This window comes from Taudactylus pleione, unplaced genomic scaffold (genome assembly GCF_031769625.1).
Source record: "Taudactylus pleione unplaced genomic scaffold, aTauple2 ptg000556l, whole genome shotgun sequence".
NCBI lineage: Eukaryota > Metazoa > Chordata > Amphibia > Anura > Myobatrachidae > Taudactylus > Taudactylus pleione.
This window is the reverse complement of record NW_028284958.1, coordinates 9,447,628-9,463,760: the sequence shown is the minus strand read 5'-3', so window position 1 is coordinate 9,463,760 and position 16,133 is coordinate 9,447,628. Positions and strand designations below refer to the sequence as shown.

The window sequence follows — 16,133 nt, the reverse complement described above, 5'->3', positions numbered from 1 at the left end:
CTGGGAACACAGCTGTCCTCCATCGCCCCGGGGTTGTATTTCACAGTTCAGCCCTAGCACAAGTTAATACACTGTACATTAAGCAACGTTGGCTTTTTTTTTTTTCTTTTTTTATGTCGCTGCCTGAACCCTTTTTTTTTTTTCTCATTTCAATATATAATTTAAGAGACCGCAGCTCGTCCTTTTAACTATTAGCAAGAAATCGGTAATTAGCTTGGGGTGATCTACTGCAAATTAGACACCTGATGTCAGGCTGCTATAGGTTTATTTTAGTAAGATTTATTTATAAAGCGCCAACATATGCTGCTGCGCTTTACAACTGTATGTGAATTGCTCTCGAGTCAGCTGATGAGGCACCCAGCATGCAGAAACCTTGCTCAGGCCAAACTTTTTGTGGAGTATCGAGCAGATGGATCCCGTTGAGATGCCTGTCTCCTTCTCTGACTGGGCCACGGTCACCCTGGCATCCACCTCAACTATGGACAGCACGGCAACAACGTTGTCCACTGTGATGGCTGACACAGGTCGGCTGCAGCACTACTCTTCTTCCAAACTACTCTTCTTCCAATGTACTGAAATTCTGCAAACCACTCAAATACTGTGGTTCGGGATGGAGCTTTGCAGGGGCGGATTGGGATGGAAAACCAGCCCGGGAAATTTCTGGAAGCAGCCCTAATGGGGTTGTGTCTGCTGAGGGGTGGGTCTGTTGAGGGGGCGAGGTCTGTGGAGGAGGGCAACCACTGAGGGGAGCAGGGCCATCAACATATATTTTGGTGAATGATACACTATTTTTGGGACCCCCCATCCTTCTGCACTAGGTACAGGCCAGTCGGTTTGAAAGTCTTTTTTTTTTTTTTTACCTACGTGGTGGTCTCTCTGCAATGTGGAAGCTCTGAAGAATTTGAGCCTCACTGGGCAGCGTCTTCTTCCAGTATTCACTATTCATTCAGGAGATCATTTGTCTGGAAGATGCCTGTTTGCGTAGAAATATAACCAATGTCGTCATCATGAGCAAATAATATATTGTAACAGAAATTTTTGTGCAAGACACAATATGAATTTCCCTGAACAAACAATTCTGTCTCTCTCCAGGCCCTCCTGTGTTACTCCAGGCCCCCCTATGTGTCCATCCCCAGGCCACCCTGTGGTTCTCCAGGCTCCCTGCGCCTCTCCATCCCCAGGACCCTCTGCGCCTCTCCATCCCCAGGACCCCCTGCGCCTCTCCATCCCCAGGATCCCTTGCTCCTTTCCCCCTCATTCCCTCAGCCTCAGTGTGTCCCAGCCCCATTCCCCCAGACCCAGTGCATCTCTGCCTCATTCTCCAGCCTGTGTGTCAGTCTCTGTGTCACTGCCTAACCCTTTGTCGTCAGCTCTGTATATGTGTGTATATGTGTGTGTGTGTGTGTGTGTGTGTATATGTATATATATATATATATATATATATATATATATATATATATATATATATATTTTTTTTTTTTTAGATACTTTTTTTAGTTTATCAATTGCTAGTTGCTTTTAAATCTCTCCCAGGCTATACAATCGGTAATATATTACAGTAATTCAGAGAGCCACATCTCTCCTACCCCTCCCCTCCTTTTCGCAAGTATGTATCTCATAAACATCTGTATCTCATAAACATCAAATAAACTGTGGTTGCTGTGTGGGTGTGGGGGCTGGTGTCAGGATTAGTAAAGCACTTCCAGCTTGTTCTGTGTTTTACTGCCTGGTACGTGATTCTAGCTGATAGCTGCACACTTAACATACTCCACTTGTACTTTGTTTTAGTCCAATAACTCTTTCCTATACTACAGCCACCACACGTCACTGTAGGTTTAATTTTATTACACTTCTATATTATATATTATTATAATGGTAATAAAAATGTCAAAATTTGTAGTTTACCCTACCGCTTGGCATTGACTTGAAAACAAAGTAGCCAATTGAAACTGTTTGAATGTATTAAACTGCATTGTTCCCTACGTACATGGGGGGAGTACAGACAGTTTGCGTGTGTTGACTCGTGAGTTAGCACTGCCATCACTTTGGCCCATTGTCCCTCAGAGATGTTAATATTGGATTTATAGACTGCATTATTGCGAATATAATTTGGCAATTGATCGTAATGTATTTGTAGTCTAGCTTCGGAGTGCTTGGGCTGATATTTGTCACTCGAGGAGCATTCTGCTAAGAATAAGGCCACATTCTCATGAACCTTCGTTAAGCTCACAAAATGGCTGCCTCCATTTTGTGTAGGTGGTTGGGTACACTTTAATGTTCAGAAAGGTAGACTATTCATATAATAATGATTCTAAGTGTGGCTACCATTTATTTATTACCACTGATGCATATTTTTTTAGAACAAGTGGTAACTTTTGCCTCAATGAGAGCTTTACTACTAATATTATAATGCACAAATATAACCTAAAATAGATGAGTCTGTCCTCCTTTTATGATGTTTAAATATAGTTGTTTAACAAGCTATAGTTTATTGATTTAAGATTGCATGTTGCTTGCTGATAATGGGCAGATACAATTTGCTGTGAGGTTCTGTCAGAATCTCGCACAGGATATTGGTGCTGGAAATCTTGTCTTTGCTTACGCTCTATAAAGATGAGAGTATAAATAAGTATACATTTCGTGTTAATTGCAGCCACATATTGATTTGAACCTCACTGCTTATTGAATCTGACCTAATGCATATTTTTTTTTGTTGGTCACCTGTGTCATGTGATGTAGATGTGCATCTTGCTGACTCTGTTTTTTGTTCCCCCCCAGCAGTCAGCTCATCGTGTAGAATTCTGAAGTGCAACTCTGAATTCTGGACGACAACATCCAACTCCCATCATCACACAGGGTTAGAGGACTCTGTGGAATTTTGCACGGCACTCCGGACTTATGCCCATTGCACTCGCCGCACTGCCCGCTTTTGTAGAGGAGACTTGGCTTACCATTCGGCTGTCCATGGCATAGACGACCTCATGAGTCAGCACAACTGCTCCAAAGATGGTCCCACCTCCCAGCCTCGTGTGCGAACCCCACCTCCATGGGACAGCCAGGAAAGGTCTGACAGCCCTGAGATCTGTCATTACGAAAAGAATTTCCATCGGAACACGGCTACCCCAAACTACACCCATTGTGGTCTCTTTGGGGACCCCCATCTTAGGACGTTTATGGACACTTTCCAGACATGCAAAATTCAAGGGGCGTGGCCTCTCATAGACAATAATTACTTGAACGTGCAAGTCACCAACACTCCGGTACATTTGGGATCCACTGCAACTGCTACAAGCAAGGTAATCACAAGGTTTCTATTAGTACAGATGTGTCCTCATACATCTAGCTTCAATACGCCACACAGTGCGACTTGCCTGGGGTGAGTGAGCCATCAGGTCCCGTGCTACTCTGCTAGCGTCGGGCATCTTCTTTTTTTTTTTTTTTTTTTTGTCGAAAATGCGATGACTATGTCACACCAGCAGACTGTGCTGATTTGATATGTGACACTTGTATATCTGTGTGAACCTGAGTCTGTATATGAAACACAATGTAACTTGGATGAAGAAAGCTGCGGCCGCTACATTGTAGCACTTTGTATACAGATTCAGGGACTCTGTCGGACACCGATATACAAATGCCACGTATCAAATGAATCTGCACAGTCTGTTGGTGCGTCCCAGTTGCATGGCAATGCGACTTAGAGACTTTTAGGCAAAAAAGACGTCTGGCGATGGCAAAGTCTCCCGGGACCTGGTGCGCCGAGAGGGGCTTTTTAGTGTGACTGTAGCAGAGATATATGAGGACACATCTGTAGTTTGATCTACTGACTGTGCCAATTGCATAGCAAATAGCTTTGCGTCAAAGTTTTACTGTCTCTGACTTAGGTTACACAGAAAAATGTATTGTTTTTGCCTTTTTCACAAAGTATAGTTGCAAATCTTTGTGGAAAACCTCTATTGCAGTTTCTCTGGCAGATATTGATGCTGCTGTAGGCAGTGACTGGCTTTATGTATGTTACAGAGAAATTGCCAAAACAGCATTTACGATACACAGGATGAATATTCTCTTCATCTTTTTTTTCTTTACCTAAATAGTTATCAACAAGAAACATTTCAGAATAACCTGTGCCCATAAAGGGCATTTTTGGGGTCGTCTTGCCTACAAACCATTAATTATTTGAGCTACACATGACATTTACAGGCAATGAAACTGCTTTTATTAGGTCAAGTCTGTGCATTATTATACTACTATAGGAAAAGGGCAAATGCCACGGTCCCCATGTTTCTGAGATTTATACAACGCTATTAATTTAAATGGATAAGCAATATATAATTTTGAGCTTTTAAAATCTGCTGAATATATTCTCTGTACAGAGTTTATGGTTCTGTGTATTGCTGACAAAATGTGTTTGTTACTCCTAGTTATGTATTGCTAGGGCTTCCATCATTTAAATTGGAAGAGAATGGGAGGGGCATATGGGTGTCCCTACATATAACTGAGCAGAGAGGTCGGTAATAAGAGGGATAAGGTTATTTAGCAGTGTTTCCTCAGAGCCTAGCATTTTATAGGCTAACAGAATAATGATCATGTTGCCGCTGTCATCGTTCATCAGACAGTTTGCTATTCTCCAGCTGCCATTTTAACATTCTGACCACTGTTTTCCAGCCTTAGGCTGAAGAATCAATTAGCATGATTTGGCAGACCTTCATCTGAAAGCTAAACATATATTTTACCAATAAACTGTGCTATAATTTTCACTGAAGTGTCTTTATTAGACTGGGTTCCATATAGACACGTGGAAATATATTTTCGACCATTATTTATTTTGTAAGAAATTAATGACAATCTTTGTTGCTTGCCTTTTCATAATGTCCTACAGGTAGTCATGGCCAGAACTCTAACTCTAAGAAAATGTATCTTCATTAGTCTGGGTGTCTTTTACTAACAGTGGTGTGTGTTAGGAATATCTACTATATGCCAGTGTGATATTATCCAGCAGAAATGAGTCCTGGTCTGGCCATTGATATACCAGTGGAATGCTCACAACATTCCTTCAATCCAACAGTTCTCTTGTTATAGGACGTCCACTTTTGTTGAAGCAGAAATCAAGAAATCTCTTTAATAGTTCTATATAAACAGGGACGTCTGAACGCAGAGCCGTAACTAGACTTTTTGGTGCCCTGTGCCAGAAAGAGCATTGGCGCCCCCCTCATTTTTCAAAGGGACATAATGCACTCAAAAAAGGGCCATGGCTTCATGGGGAAGGGTCAGGGAAGATATAGGGGAGGCCAGGAGATGCTGGGGATGAAATAAGAGGAAGCTACAAGTGAGAATGATAATGTCTGAAGGATTTTATGTTGGGGAGGCAATAAAATCGGACCGATGCCTGCCCCTTCTCCACCGCCTCCCAAATGTTTGGGGGGGATGTGGTTAGCCGCCTCCTTGCCCTCCCCCCCTCCATTTCAACATTTATGTATATAAAGGTTTATAATCGTCATAGGTGTACGCTCCCACCAATACTATTTGTCCACTAGGCACAAGAGCAATTTGATGTGAAATCCACCCACAATGTAGTGTTAGTATTGCGTGGAGGTGATTATGTCACTTGCTTGTTCCTGATGTAGCATTTGGCCTCTCTGCCTTTTGTCACCATGTAGCTTGTGCTGGATTTCTGTATCTAAATGCTACGCTCTCTATTCATCCAGAGAATGAAGAAGTTGCTGCCTCTCCCCTGTGTAGTCCCTTCCGCTTACAGTAGGAAGTACACAGGGTAGGAAGAGCAGCTTAGCATGCCAATATCCAAGTCTATTTTATTTTATTTTATTTTTTAAGTAGCTTACATGAGCGATGTCTATAGATGGGGCCAAGCAAGCAAATAATTCTTATAGGTGCTGTCACATGAAAGGGGACAATGTAATTACAGCAATGTAATTTAACTAGGTTGCACTAGTTTTTTTATACCAGGGAATTCATCTCTACTATATTGCTTTTGAGACTTTTTGGAGTTGAAAATGAAAATCTATTTACCAGCTTATTGAGTGGTCAACGTTATTTAGTGGGTGTCACAGAATATTGGTGGTACACTATTTGGCTGGTACAGAATTGATCGCATGCAGGGAAATAAACGCATGCATTAACCATACTTGCCAACTCTCCCTCATTGTCAGGGAGACTCCCTGAAATAGTAGCAATCTCCCTGAAGAGTCTAGCAATCTCCCTCATTTCATCCTTATCCCCATTATGAAGCTGTTATATTAAAAAAACAGAGATATATACATTAAAATGGGATCATTAGTGTCATTTCCCTGCATTGGTTATTATAAGGCACAATGATCCCTATGAATTTCTGAAAAGTGTTAAGTGTGTTTTCATCAACAAATACTCTACAAAGCCCACAATTCCGTCCATACTCCTTCCCTCAAAGATGGCTATATGAGAATGCTGCATTGTTGCCCCTGCAGTTACAAGTGGGGATCAACTGACTGTACTCTTATATGCTCTGCTTCAGTTCACGTGCAAAACAAGAAATACATTTGAAGCCGTATTGAATCTTATATGTAAATATAGGCTTTACCAACAAAGGGTTAGAGTTAGGGTCCCCTGTGATGCTTTTTTCCAAAATAGAGAAGGCAATTAAGTGACTATAAAAATATTATTAGGTGATAATGATCATAATTAGCAAATGCAACCAAACACACAGTTTTATTATCACTAAAGAAAAATTCTAATTGAATCGTTAACAAAAAAAAAAGGTTAATTATTAATCTCCTTTTTGATTCTCTGCAGATAGCCTGGATTGCGCGGGATCTTGTGGAACTAGTTAGACCTTTCTGAGAAGTACATATTTGTCCTGATGGGTGGATGCATGTGGTTGCATGTATGAAACTGCAGTGTGTAATAAATCAGCACACTATTTGTGTCAGTGTTTAGCCAGCTTTGCTGAGTCTTTTCACTTAGGCATTTTGAACCATTCTGGGAAACTGCAAAACATGACCTGCTCTTGTCCTCCTTTTCATTTGCGCAGCACCGTGGGGAAGATTTTATCAAACTTCTCTTTCAAACTCTCCTGCACAGCTGGAGGACGAGAACAATAACAGCCGTATTGATTGAATGACACCCTATTGAATGCAAGCAGATGCATATATTTTGTTTATATTGTCACTGGGTTTTATCGCGCCAGCGTGAAGCTTTGACGCTTGGCGCCATGATTTAAACATTATTTTATTTTGCCTTATTAATGTAAAGGTATGCGGTAAACTAGCAAACATGAGAGCCTTGTTCTGTGCGATCATATGGTCCAAGGACCCGATATCTGTCTCAAGGTCTAACGGCATGTTTTAAGCAACTCTGCGTAGGTGCATTACTATTGAGGCTGGACAACTCCCTACAACCACGTAGAAAATTTATATTGTTGCCTATTTTTGGGAGCTTTATCAATAAATTATTATTATTTTTACATTTTATTTATAGGGCGCCACAAGTGGTCCTCAGCGCCGTACATACAGTACAGGGTACACACAACATTACTTTACAATACAGTAACCAAAACAGAGCACAAGTAACAAATAGCAACACAATTCTCCATACACAATACAGCTGGGAAGGTGAAGGCTGGCAATGAAGTGCTTGACAAGAGGGCCGTGAAACAGTAGGGAGGAGGACCCTGCTACTAGGAGCTTACAATCTAGGGGATTACAATAGATGCATCTTGTCACAGTTTCCTGGTCTCTACTTGATTGAACTGTAGAAACTTTGCATTATTTTATCTTCCACTGTGTTAATCAATAGTTCAACCCATCACATACATTCTTCTGTGCTCCTGGGATGATATCTGCAAAACATGCCTTGCAGTTGAAGCCGGAGACCGTTTTAAGAATCCATTCTATTGGTGGAAAATTGCAAAAACTGTGTACTTCACATATGGAAAAAAAGTTTTTACTGAAGGAGAGCTGGCTAAGGCAACTTAAGTTCAGCAACAGCTGGAGAGTCTTATACCGCCTTCCTCTGTGGAGCTTTATAATTCACTGTTAGTCTGGCTAGTTTAACTCCATAGAGACAAGATATGTTTCATGGTTATGAATCCAGTTTCCTAGCTTTCTCTATATGTCTGGATTTGCCAGTTGAACAAAGACTATTGTCCAGCAACACCCTATTATTTCTTTTGTTTTGTCATTAGGCATTCTAGACAATTTCTAAAGTGTAAATGGTTCTGCAGACACCAGTAAGCCATATCTATTAGGAAAAAAAGGTAACTACTAGCCATCCACCCACTGTTTAAAACTGGCAGAACAGTGGCCTCCTTTTTCAGGCTTGAACAATGGGCCTGATTCAGCAAGGAACGCAGGTGCAAATGCAATAGCGATTACGCATGCAGTCTCACTGCTATTAGTATGCTAATCCATTGTGATCACTATGCCATCGCAGCACAACATTAGGACGCCCCCTTTACCTTACATACATCAGTAATGCTTAGCAGTACTGCGAAAACATCGTAACCATCGCAGCCTCACGCACACTTGCACAAGCCCTGACCTTACTTATAAATTGCTAACTATAGCACACGCTGTGTCTTCAGGTTGCGTAGGGCATCGCAGTGGATAACTTATGCACGCCCCTGCAACGACGTTTGAAAGCACTGACATGCCTGCATTGGGCCAAACCCCCTTCCCGTTACCACCCACAAATGGCACTTCCTGTCAATCACTCTGTGATGGCTCTGTGTAGCTGCTGTGATCGCAGTCCCCATCACAATGGCTAGTTCACGCACTGTGATGCATGCGCATTACTCAACAATCGGCCGATTGCATGCATATTAGCAACTGTGTTCCTTGCTGAATCAGGCCCAATATGTGGTGATTCCTCATTTGGAAAAGAAATCCTAAGGCCTCAAACAGCAGCAGGCCCTTGCACTGCTGACAAAGAAGAAGCGTCCTCCCTACTGGGGAGAATTACCTGCCATTGCTGACATCCATAGCAGCCACAATTCCTGTTGTGATAGGTCCTGGATTACCCCTTGCTGCAGAGACCTGGATCTGGTCTCTCCTGACTGCTAGCATGATTACAGCTATATAATCTGCATTTACCAGGAGGTGTTCTACAGTGGTGGTTTTCAGCTCCAATATGCCCAACAGGTCAGGTTTTCAGGATTTATGTCTGTGGAAACAGATGGAATAATTACTGAGTAGCAAAATAGATTCTGACCTGTGAAAACACCTGTGCACGTGCTGGGTGACCTGGAAAACATGAACTGTTTGAGGTCCTGAGGACCGATGTTTGACAATCACTGCGCTTAAAGATCTAAATCCTTAGTGCTGGTAAAAAATTACACCCATTATGTTTTCTCATATTAAAATTACTTGCTTGCATGTACAACCCATTCACTCTTTCATATTTAATCTAAACTACACATATATGGAATCTCTATACTCACGAGAGATGGCTCTTTTCATCTTTAGTTAAATGAAGGGCTTGTGCTTACTTTGTAAAAACATCACACCTAACATTGGCTTGGTCATTAAAGAGGGAAGAGAAACTACTGTCCTGAACAAGTTCATTTAGGTCTAGTGTGTGTGTATATATAATTATATATTTATATCATTTTTTTTGCGCCTCTCTATGAATTATGTAAAATATAAAAGTGATCATGCATTGTCTATATGAATTCCTATTGATTGTGTTCTAATCTCTTTCTCCAGATAACAATAATCTTCAAGAACTTCCCGGAGTGTGTTGATCAGAAGGTTTACCAGGCTGAGATGGACGAGTTGCCTGCAGCCTTTGCAGATGGTTCAAAGAATGGCGGGGACAAGAGTGGAGCCAACAGCTTGAAAATCATTGAAAAAGTGGCCGGGCAGCACATAGAAATTCAGGCCAAATACATTGGGACCACCATCGTGGTCCGGCAAGTGGGTCGCTATCTGACCTTTGCAGTGCGCATGCCTGAGGAGGTGGTGAATGCAGTAGAGGACAAAGAAAACCAAGGTCTTTACCTGTGCCTCCAGGGTTGTCCTCAGAATCAGCAAATTGACTTTCGAACCTTCCACTCCCAAACTCCAGAAACTGCTCCTCGGAGGCATGGGGCTGTTTCCAGTGGTGCGTCCTTCACCCCTCAAATGGCAGGAGCCAAATGCAAGGAGAAGCTGCCAGTTGAGGACCTTTACTTTCAGTCCTGTGTGTTCGACCTCCTTACTACAGGAGATGTGAATTTCACTCTAGCTGCTTATTATGCCTTTGAAGATGTAAAGTTGTTACACTCCAACAAGGACAAAATCCATCTGTATGAAAGGACCACGGGGCCTGGAAATGCAGCTCCTCAAATAAGCCTGGAGATCTCCAAGCTCCTTGTGGCTTTTGTGTTTTGTGTTTCAGTGTTGCTGTAATGTTATGTTTACTGTGTAAATCTTTTTGAGATTAGTAAGCAGTCCCAGAGGTTCAGGCTCAGTTACCCAAGATCCATTTGTTTCTGTAAAAGCACAAAGTGTAACACCTACACCTGTATAATCACATTCATCATTTATTTGATGTATTTAACAGCTTTCTAAATGTACACTGAAATATCTTTTGAACACCAGGAAGAGGGCAACACTCGCTTCCCGCCTAAGGGTTTGTTCTAGTGAAACCACATCTGCCCTTGATACAAAGTGTAAACACAATGTTAAGATCTTTTTGGTTTAGTTTCTTTAATGAAGTTGAGCTGTCTGGCATTGGTGTTGGACAGGTGTGCGTAATCCTTCAGGTTATGACCTCAAAATGAGCTGAACTGAGACCTTTTAGCCTTGCTTGTGCATGTCTTTTGCACAAAGTAATTGTGGATCATACACAGGTGTTGCCTGGCTGTCAAGTCTGCTAGCAAGGTTTATGTGCACCATACCTCGTCTATATAGAGTCAACACTTTGAAGTTGCATCGAAAAAGAGCATCCCCTCTGGCTTAATCGTGGTACTGGAAGTATCATGCCGGCTGTGAAATTGTATCATCTTGTGACTGTGGCTTTTGTGATTTCATAGTGAGTTGTAACTGCATGAACAATTTAGTGGTGCTCACTCAGAATCTGGTAACGTATCAACAATGAGAATTTTTTTAAGTGTTAATGTGGAATGTAGCAATAAGCTCTCTTCATATCTACTGCACACATCATATGCAGTAACGGACAAAACACTGATTCTCACTGCAAGAAATATATACAAATAATATTTTCTCTTGATAGGTGTTTTAGAGTACTGATTTGTTTAACACTGACCTCAGAATAACAAATCCTTAATTTCTTTTTAACACACCCAAAAATGAATTTAATATTTTTAAATTAAATAACAGAGGAGTTACACAATCTGTAAAATCCTTAGGTTCTACAAATAAATCAAAAGGGAAAGAAAAACATTATGTTCCTTAAACTGCAGGCTTTGGCTAACATTACTTTTGACTATGGCAGATATAACCCTAATGGGAGCACTTTTATGGACCTGATAGTCAAGGTACATGCTGTTATCCCTAGCTACAGGTGCATCTAGATTAGGACTAGTAGGAACTAAACAGCAGGCCTGGAATTAAGAGCGCTTATATACTTACAACAATGATGCATCTGCAAGGCAGCCTCTAGTGGCAAGTGAAGCAGCATCCTAGAACTCATAATGTTATAGTTATAAATTCCAGATTGGTGCGTGGAATAGCCTGGTCTTTAGACTGGTGTTCATAGTACAGACCATTTACTGGTATGACACCGATTACTGGAGCAGATGTATAGTGTAAATATATACTTATAGGAGTCAGATGTAAAGCAAAAAAAATGCAACTTGTGTTGGATGTAATTTATGTTGTCTATAATATATGGAGCTTTTGTGGTTCTTTTTATAAATTGTCACTGTACATAGGAAGAGATGTAATGTGTTCCAGTGTATAAAAAAAAAATAGATGTGGTAACTACTTTTCACCCTATTAAGCTTAATCGTGACTTTCACTAATGTGCTGCACAAGTTTCAAGCACTCATGGGTAATATTGTGATTATCGGTTCAACAGATGCCGAAAATGTTATGGCAGCGGTTACGCGATATATAATCTATTTTGAGTGGCACTACACTACATTAAAGTGTACCTGTTGCCAGGAAAAGGGGAAGAACATCTCCCTTCTATAGAAATTTGTGGACCACACTGAGACAGATGGCATGCTTCAGTGCTACTGGTTAATAGTGTGAAATGATATCCCGCGTTGTTAAGAATATTTGTTCGTACCAAACAATTGCTTCCTCCTCTCTGTATAAGTACACTAAAAAAATAAATATTTTAAAAAACAAAAAATTGAGGAGCAAAAAAAAGAAAACCTTAGCTGTCAAATGTTTTCTGTATCTGTATTTTCATTTAGTATTCCAAAACATTCTCAGAAGATGCACATTCATCATGTTAATATAATGAGATTGCATTAGTGGCAGTTCCTCTCTGTTGGAATCCTAGATCCTCCATAATTGAATCCGTTATCACTCTCTGTCCAGCAATTCAGGTTATGAGCACAATTCAATTCAAATCTACTTTGTGAAAAATAATGCAACTGGTCTTTATTGTGCAGGGTTCTAACTCCCTAAAAGAGTTAGAACTCCCAAAAAGCAGCAGGAGAAGGATTGTAGTAACTGATAAACCATTAGCACACTGGAGAGTGGGCTGCTGCCTTCTGTAGGATCGGTTTTACTCTATCAAATTATCAGAGGCCTTTAGTTTTAATAAAGGGTCTCCATTGTTTAACCCATATTTTGCTAAGCATTAATTAGCACATGCATGGGGATCCTTGAACAATCCAGCTGCGCCTAAACTACATTTACCATGATGCTTTGCCAGCTCACTGACTCCGAAAGGCTGACTTGCTGCATAATTCTCACTGAATTCATGGGATGTAGTGCCTGCCACAAGTGCAGTCGCATTTCCAGCCAAGTGCTATTATGTTTGTGCAGCTATAATCCTCTAGCCACCCGCAAGCATGTTGCTGTGTGCGTGTGTGTGTCTGTGTGTAGTTTGCTAAATATTGCATACTGTATGGATTAGCTTTAATGCCCAGTCTGTTTAGCAGTTTACACCACTGTCATTTTGTGGCGTGATTGTTGCCGATTTAATCAATACTTAGAGACATAAAGTGAAGCACTTTATTTTGGTTGTGTTTAACAAGCTTTTATGTTAAATTATACCAAGATAGACCCAAGTGATGAAGTACCGCAAAAAGGGAAAACAATAACTCTGTGTTCTTAAATATGACTCATGTAGATAATGTAAATTATTTATTGAAAAAAAAATGCAAGTAAAGGTTTTTAACATTGTCTGACGTGTTCTCTCTTTCTTGAAAAACAAAATTTGCCTTTTTATAATAGTTTTGAACTGTTAATAGATCTGTCACAAGATTACAAATACGACTTTAATTACCCGCTAAACCTAAAATAGAAGTTGCTTATATAAAATGGCTATTGATATCAAGTTGCATGTATTGTATAGAATTGTTTTGATATACAGATGTGTCCTCGTACACCTTTCCTTTTTTGCTTCATTTGGCACGAGATGCCAGCATGGCCAAGTTGCTCCATGACGAGTAGCAATTCTACGGATCCAAATTTATTTAATTTTTTTTTGCTGCAAAAGTATTTGTTTAAAGTAGCAAATTTTAAGGAAAATCACAAGGCGTGGCTAAATCGCATAGTCAAAGGCATGGCAAATTGAACCATAAGGCTAGATATTAGGAAAGGTGTATGTGGACACATCTGTACACCAAAATACGCTATGATATTCCTACTGTACTTGTAATGGTGCCTCTGTCATGATACTGTCCTGTGGGGGATCCCACTCATAACATTCCACTATCTTAATGTGGCTTCCTGGATGACCCCATTTCTATGCACCCACTATCTGTCCACCTACATGTTCCTGCCTGTGTAACATACAGCCATGACCTCACTATAGCTATTTTGGACAGTTCATTTTTTCCACTGTTGTCAGGTCTTTAATTTGCAATCGATAGGTTGATGTTTTCCCATCTATGGTTTTATACGGCCCCCGGGCATGAGGTTCCTCATCCCTGGTATAAGGCCCGCAGAATCATTTTGGTCTGGCCCTCTTAGCTGTTTTCTGCTAGCCCCATCTGGCTAGCAGAGTGCTTAGAATGGCATCCTACAGCCAGAATCTATGCAGCAGTGCCGCCTGGAGCATCCTTAGGAAGCTTCAGACGGTCACACCGTTGCTCTTACAGCTCCGCAGAGCATCCTCAGAATGCTCCAGGCATTGCTGTAATAACTGACTATTGTGGTCCCGCCCCCGTGTGACATCACACTGAGGGGGCGTGGTTTGCTCTGGGCTCCCGAAAAATGTTATATATAGCAAAATGGCCCTCAGCAGAAAAAAGGTTCCCCACCCCTGTTTTATGCCAATGTTTATATTCTGCATCTTGCTGCACACTGAGAAGACAGAAGGCCGTAACAACAGCTGCAATAGAACATTGATATTTAGCAGTCAATGTCTCCTGGGATTCCCCTTCAGCCCCTCTTTGATGGTGAGAGGACAATGGTGTCCCTCCACAGATGGTCATATGTCGATGGCAACGTCAAAGGTAACTGTATCCTATCACTAGGGGAGAGATGTATCATATCTTCTAAAGAGTGGACAAGTTGCCCATTACAACTTCTACACTTGTCCACTCTGAGGGGGAGATGTATCAGTTTCCAAACAATCACAGGAGTTGATAGGTCACTTTCTCCCTCAAGATCAGCTCATTTATATCCTACTGTGACCACTCCCAATTATATGATTGGCTGCGGGTTGCTCTGTTCTCTGCTCACTACAAAACCGAGCACTCTAGAGCAGGAGATGACTAATATAATAAGGTGCTCATACCCCAGTCAAACACGCTTTAAATTTAATTTGTTATGTAGTTGAATGCATTATGGATTGATGAGATCCATTTCTTACTCTTGGGAGGCAGCCTGTCGCATATATCATTAAGGTACAAGCAGGAAGCCTACTGTGCATATGAAAACAATCTTCTCCCTCGATCACAACACTATCTAATATCCTAGCATTACATTTTAAACCTGTGAATGTGTAGAATTATTGTTTGTTATATTTTTTTTTTGGGGGGGGGGGTTTCGGACTATAGATAGACAGTAAAAAGATCGACAATGTCTGGATAGACACCAGATGTTAGACAGTCATTAGGTTGACTAGGACAAAAGGTCAACATATAAGATGGTCAAAAGGTTGACACTGTATTTAATTTTTTTAGGGGTTAGGCACTAGAAGGGACGGTTAGGGTCATGCACCTACACCAATAGTTAGGGTTAGGCACCAAGGGGTGGGTTAGGGTGAATATTTGGGCTAGAAAACAATAAAAACTCAACTAAACCATTAGTGTGTCAACATTTTTATCTGTGATTCACATGAACATTTTTTGGATCTCAATAAGCCGGGTCAATACTGGTACAAATGATACCCTGTGAATGGTCAAAGAAAGGACTGCAATTAAGTGGTTTTATAGTATCAAGGTTTTGGACATTGTTCTGAACCACTCCAATCATTTAAAGTAATATAGAGATAATAGGTTGAGTGTGTATTAACACTTATTGTGATATATTATTTATATTTGAGGTGTGTAAATGAAATTTTTTTTATAAACTAATGGAGCCCTGACTGATATATATTTTCTGCTATATCACAATTTTGTAGTCATCGCTAATAGCGCAGTCTCTTCATTTTATTTTTTATTAAACTCTGGAATATAACAGTTATAAGTGTTGATATTGATATATGTGTAATAGCTTGTAGAATACACCGTTAATAAACAGACACCAGCAGAAAGTATTGTAGACACCCCAGCCAGATCGATGTAACCAGCAGCTTGGGTTTATTGCAGTGAAAGTGTTTTATACAGCCATATTCCGAGTTACACAAAAAAGTGTCGGAGATGAAGGAGAGCATACAGCGGAGCGGACCATCCAGTCTTGTACGTAAGCGATATAGCAGATCCCCCATGGAGCTAAGTACACTACACTGTGGCAGTCAAACACAGTAACCCAAGATGGCACCCCTTTAAACTAGAACTGCATTGTGAATGTGTTTGTGTTGCAGGACCGGCTTCTGTGTAAATCCACATTTTAGTGTGATTTCCAATCTAACGT

The 16,133-nt window shown here is 40.8% G+C and overlaps 1 protein-coding gene across 3 annotated transcripts in view; it reads left to right on the top strand.

Moving 5' to 3' along the window:
* Positions 1–13,292, top strand: part of RGMA (repulsive guidance molecule BMP co-receptor a) — a 50,433-nt gene extending 37,141 nt beyond the window's left edge. For 2 of the 3 annotated variants that reach the window (XM_088452677.1, XM_088452679.1), the window contains exons 3-4: positions 2,779–3,296; positions 9,693–13,292. In XM_088452677.1, coding sequence (XP_088308803.1) covers positions 2,779–3,296; positions 9,693–10,376 — 1,202 coding nt within the window. In that variant the 3' untranslated portion in view covers positions 10,377–13,292. The remainder of the gene's footprint in view (positions 1–2,778; positions 3,297–9,692) is intronic. The other variant, XM_088452678.1, reaches the window with a different exon arrangement.
* The last annotated feature ends 2,841 nt before the right edge of the window (positions 13,293–16,133 follow it).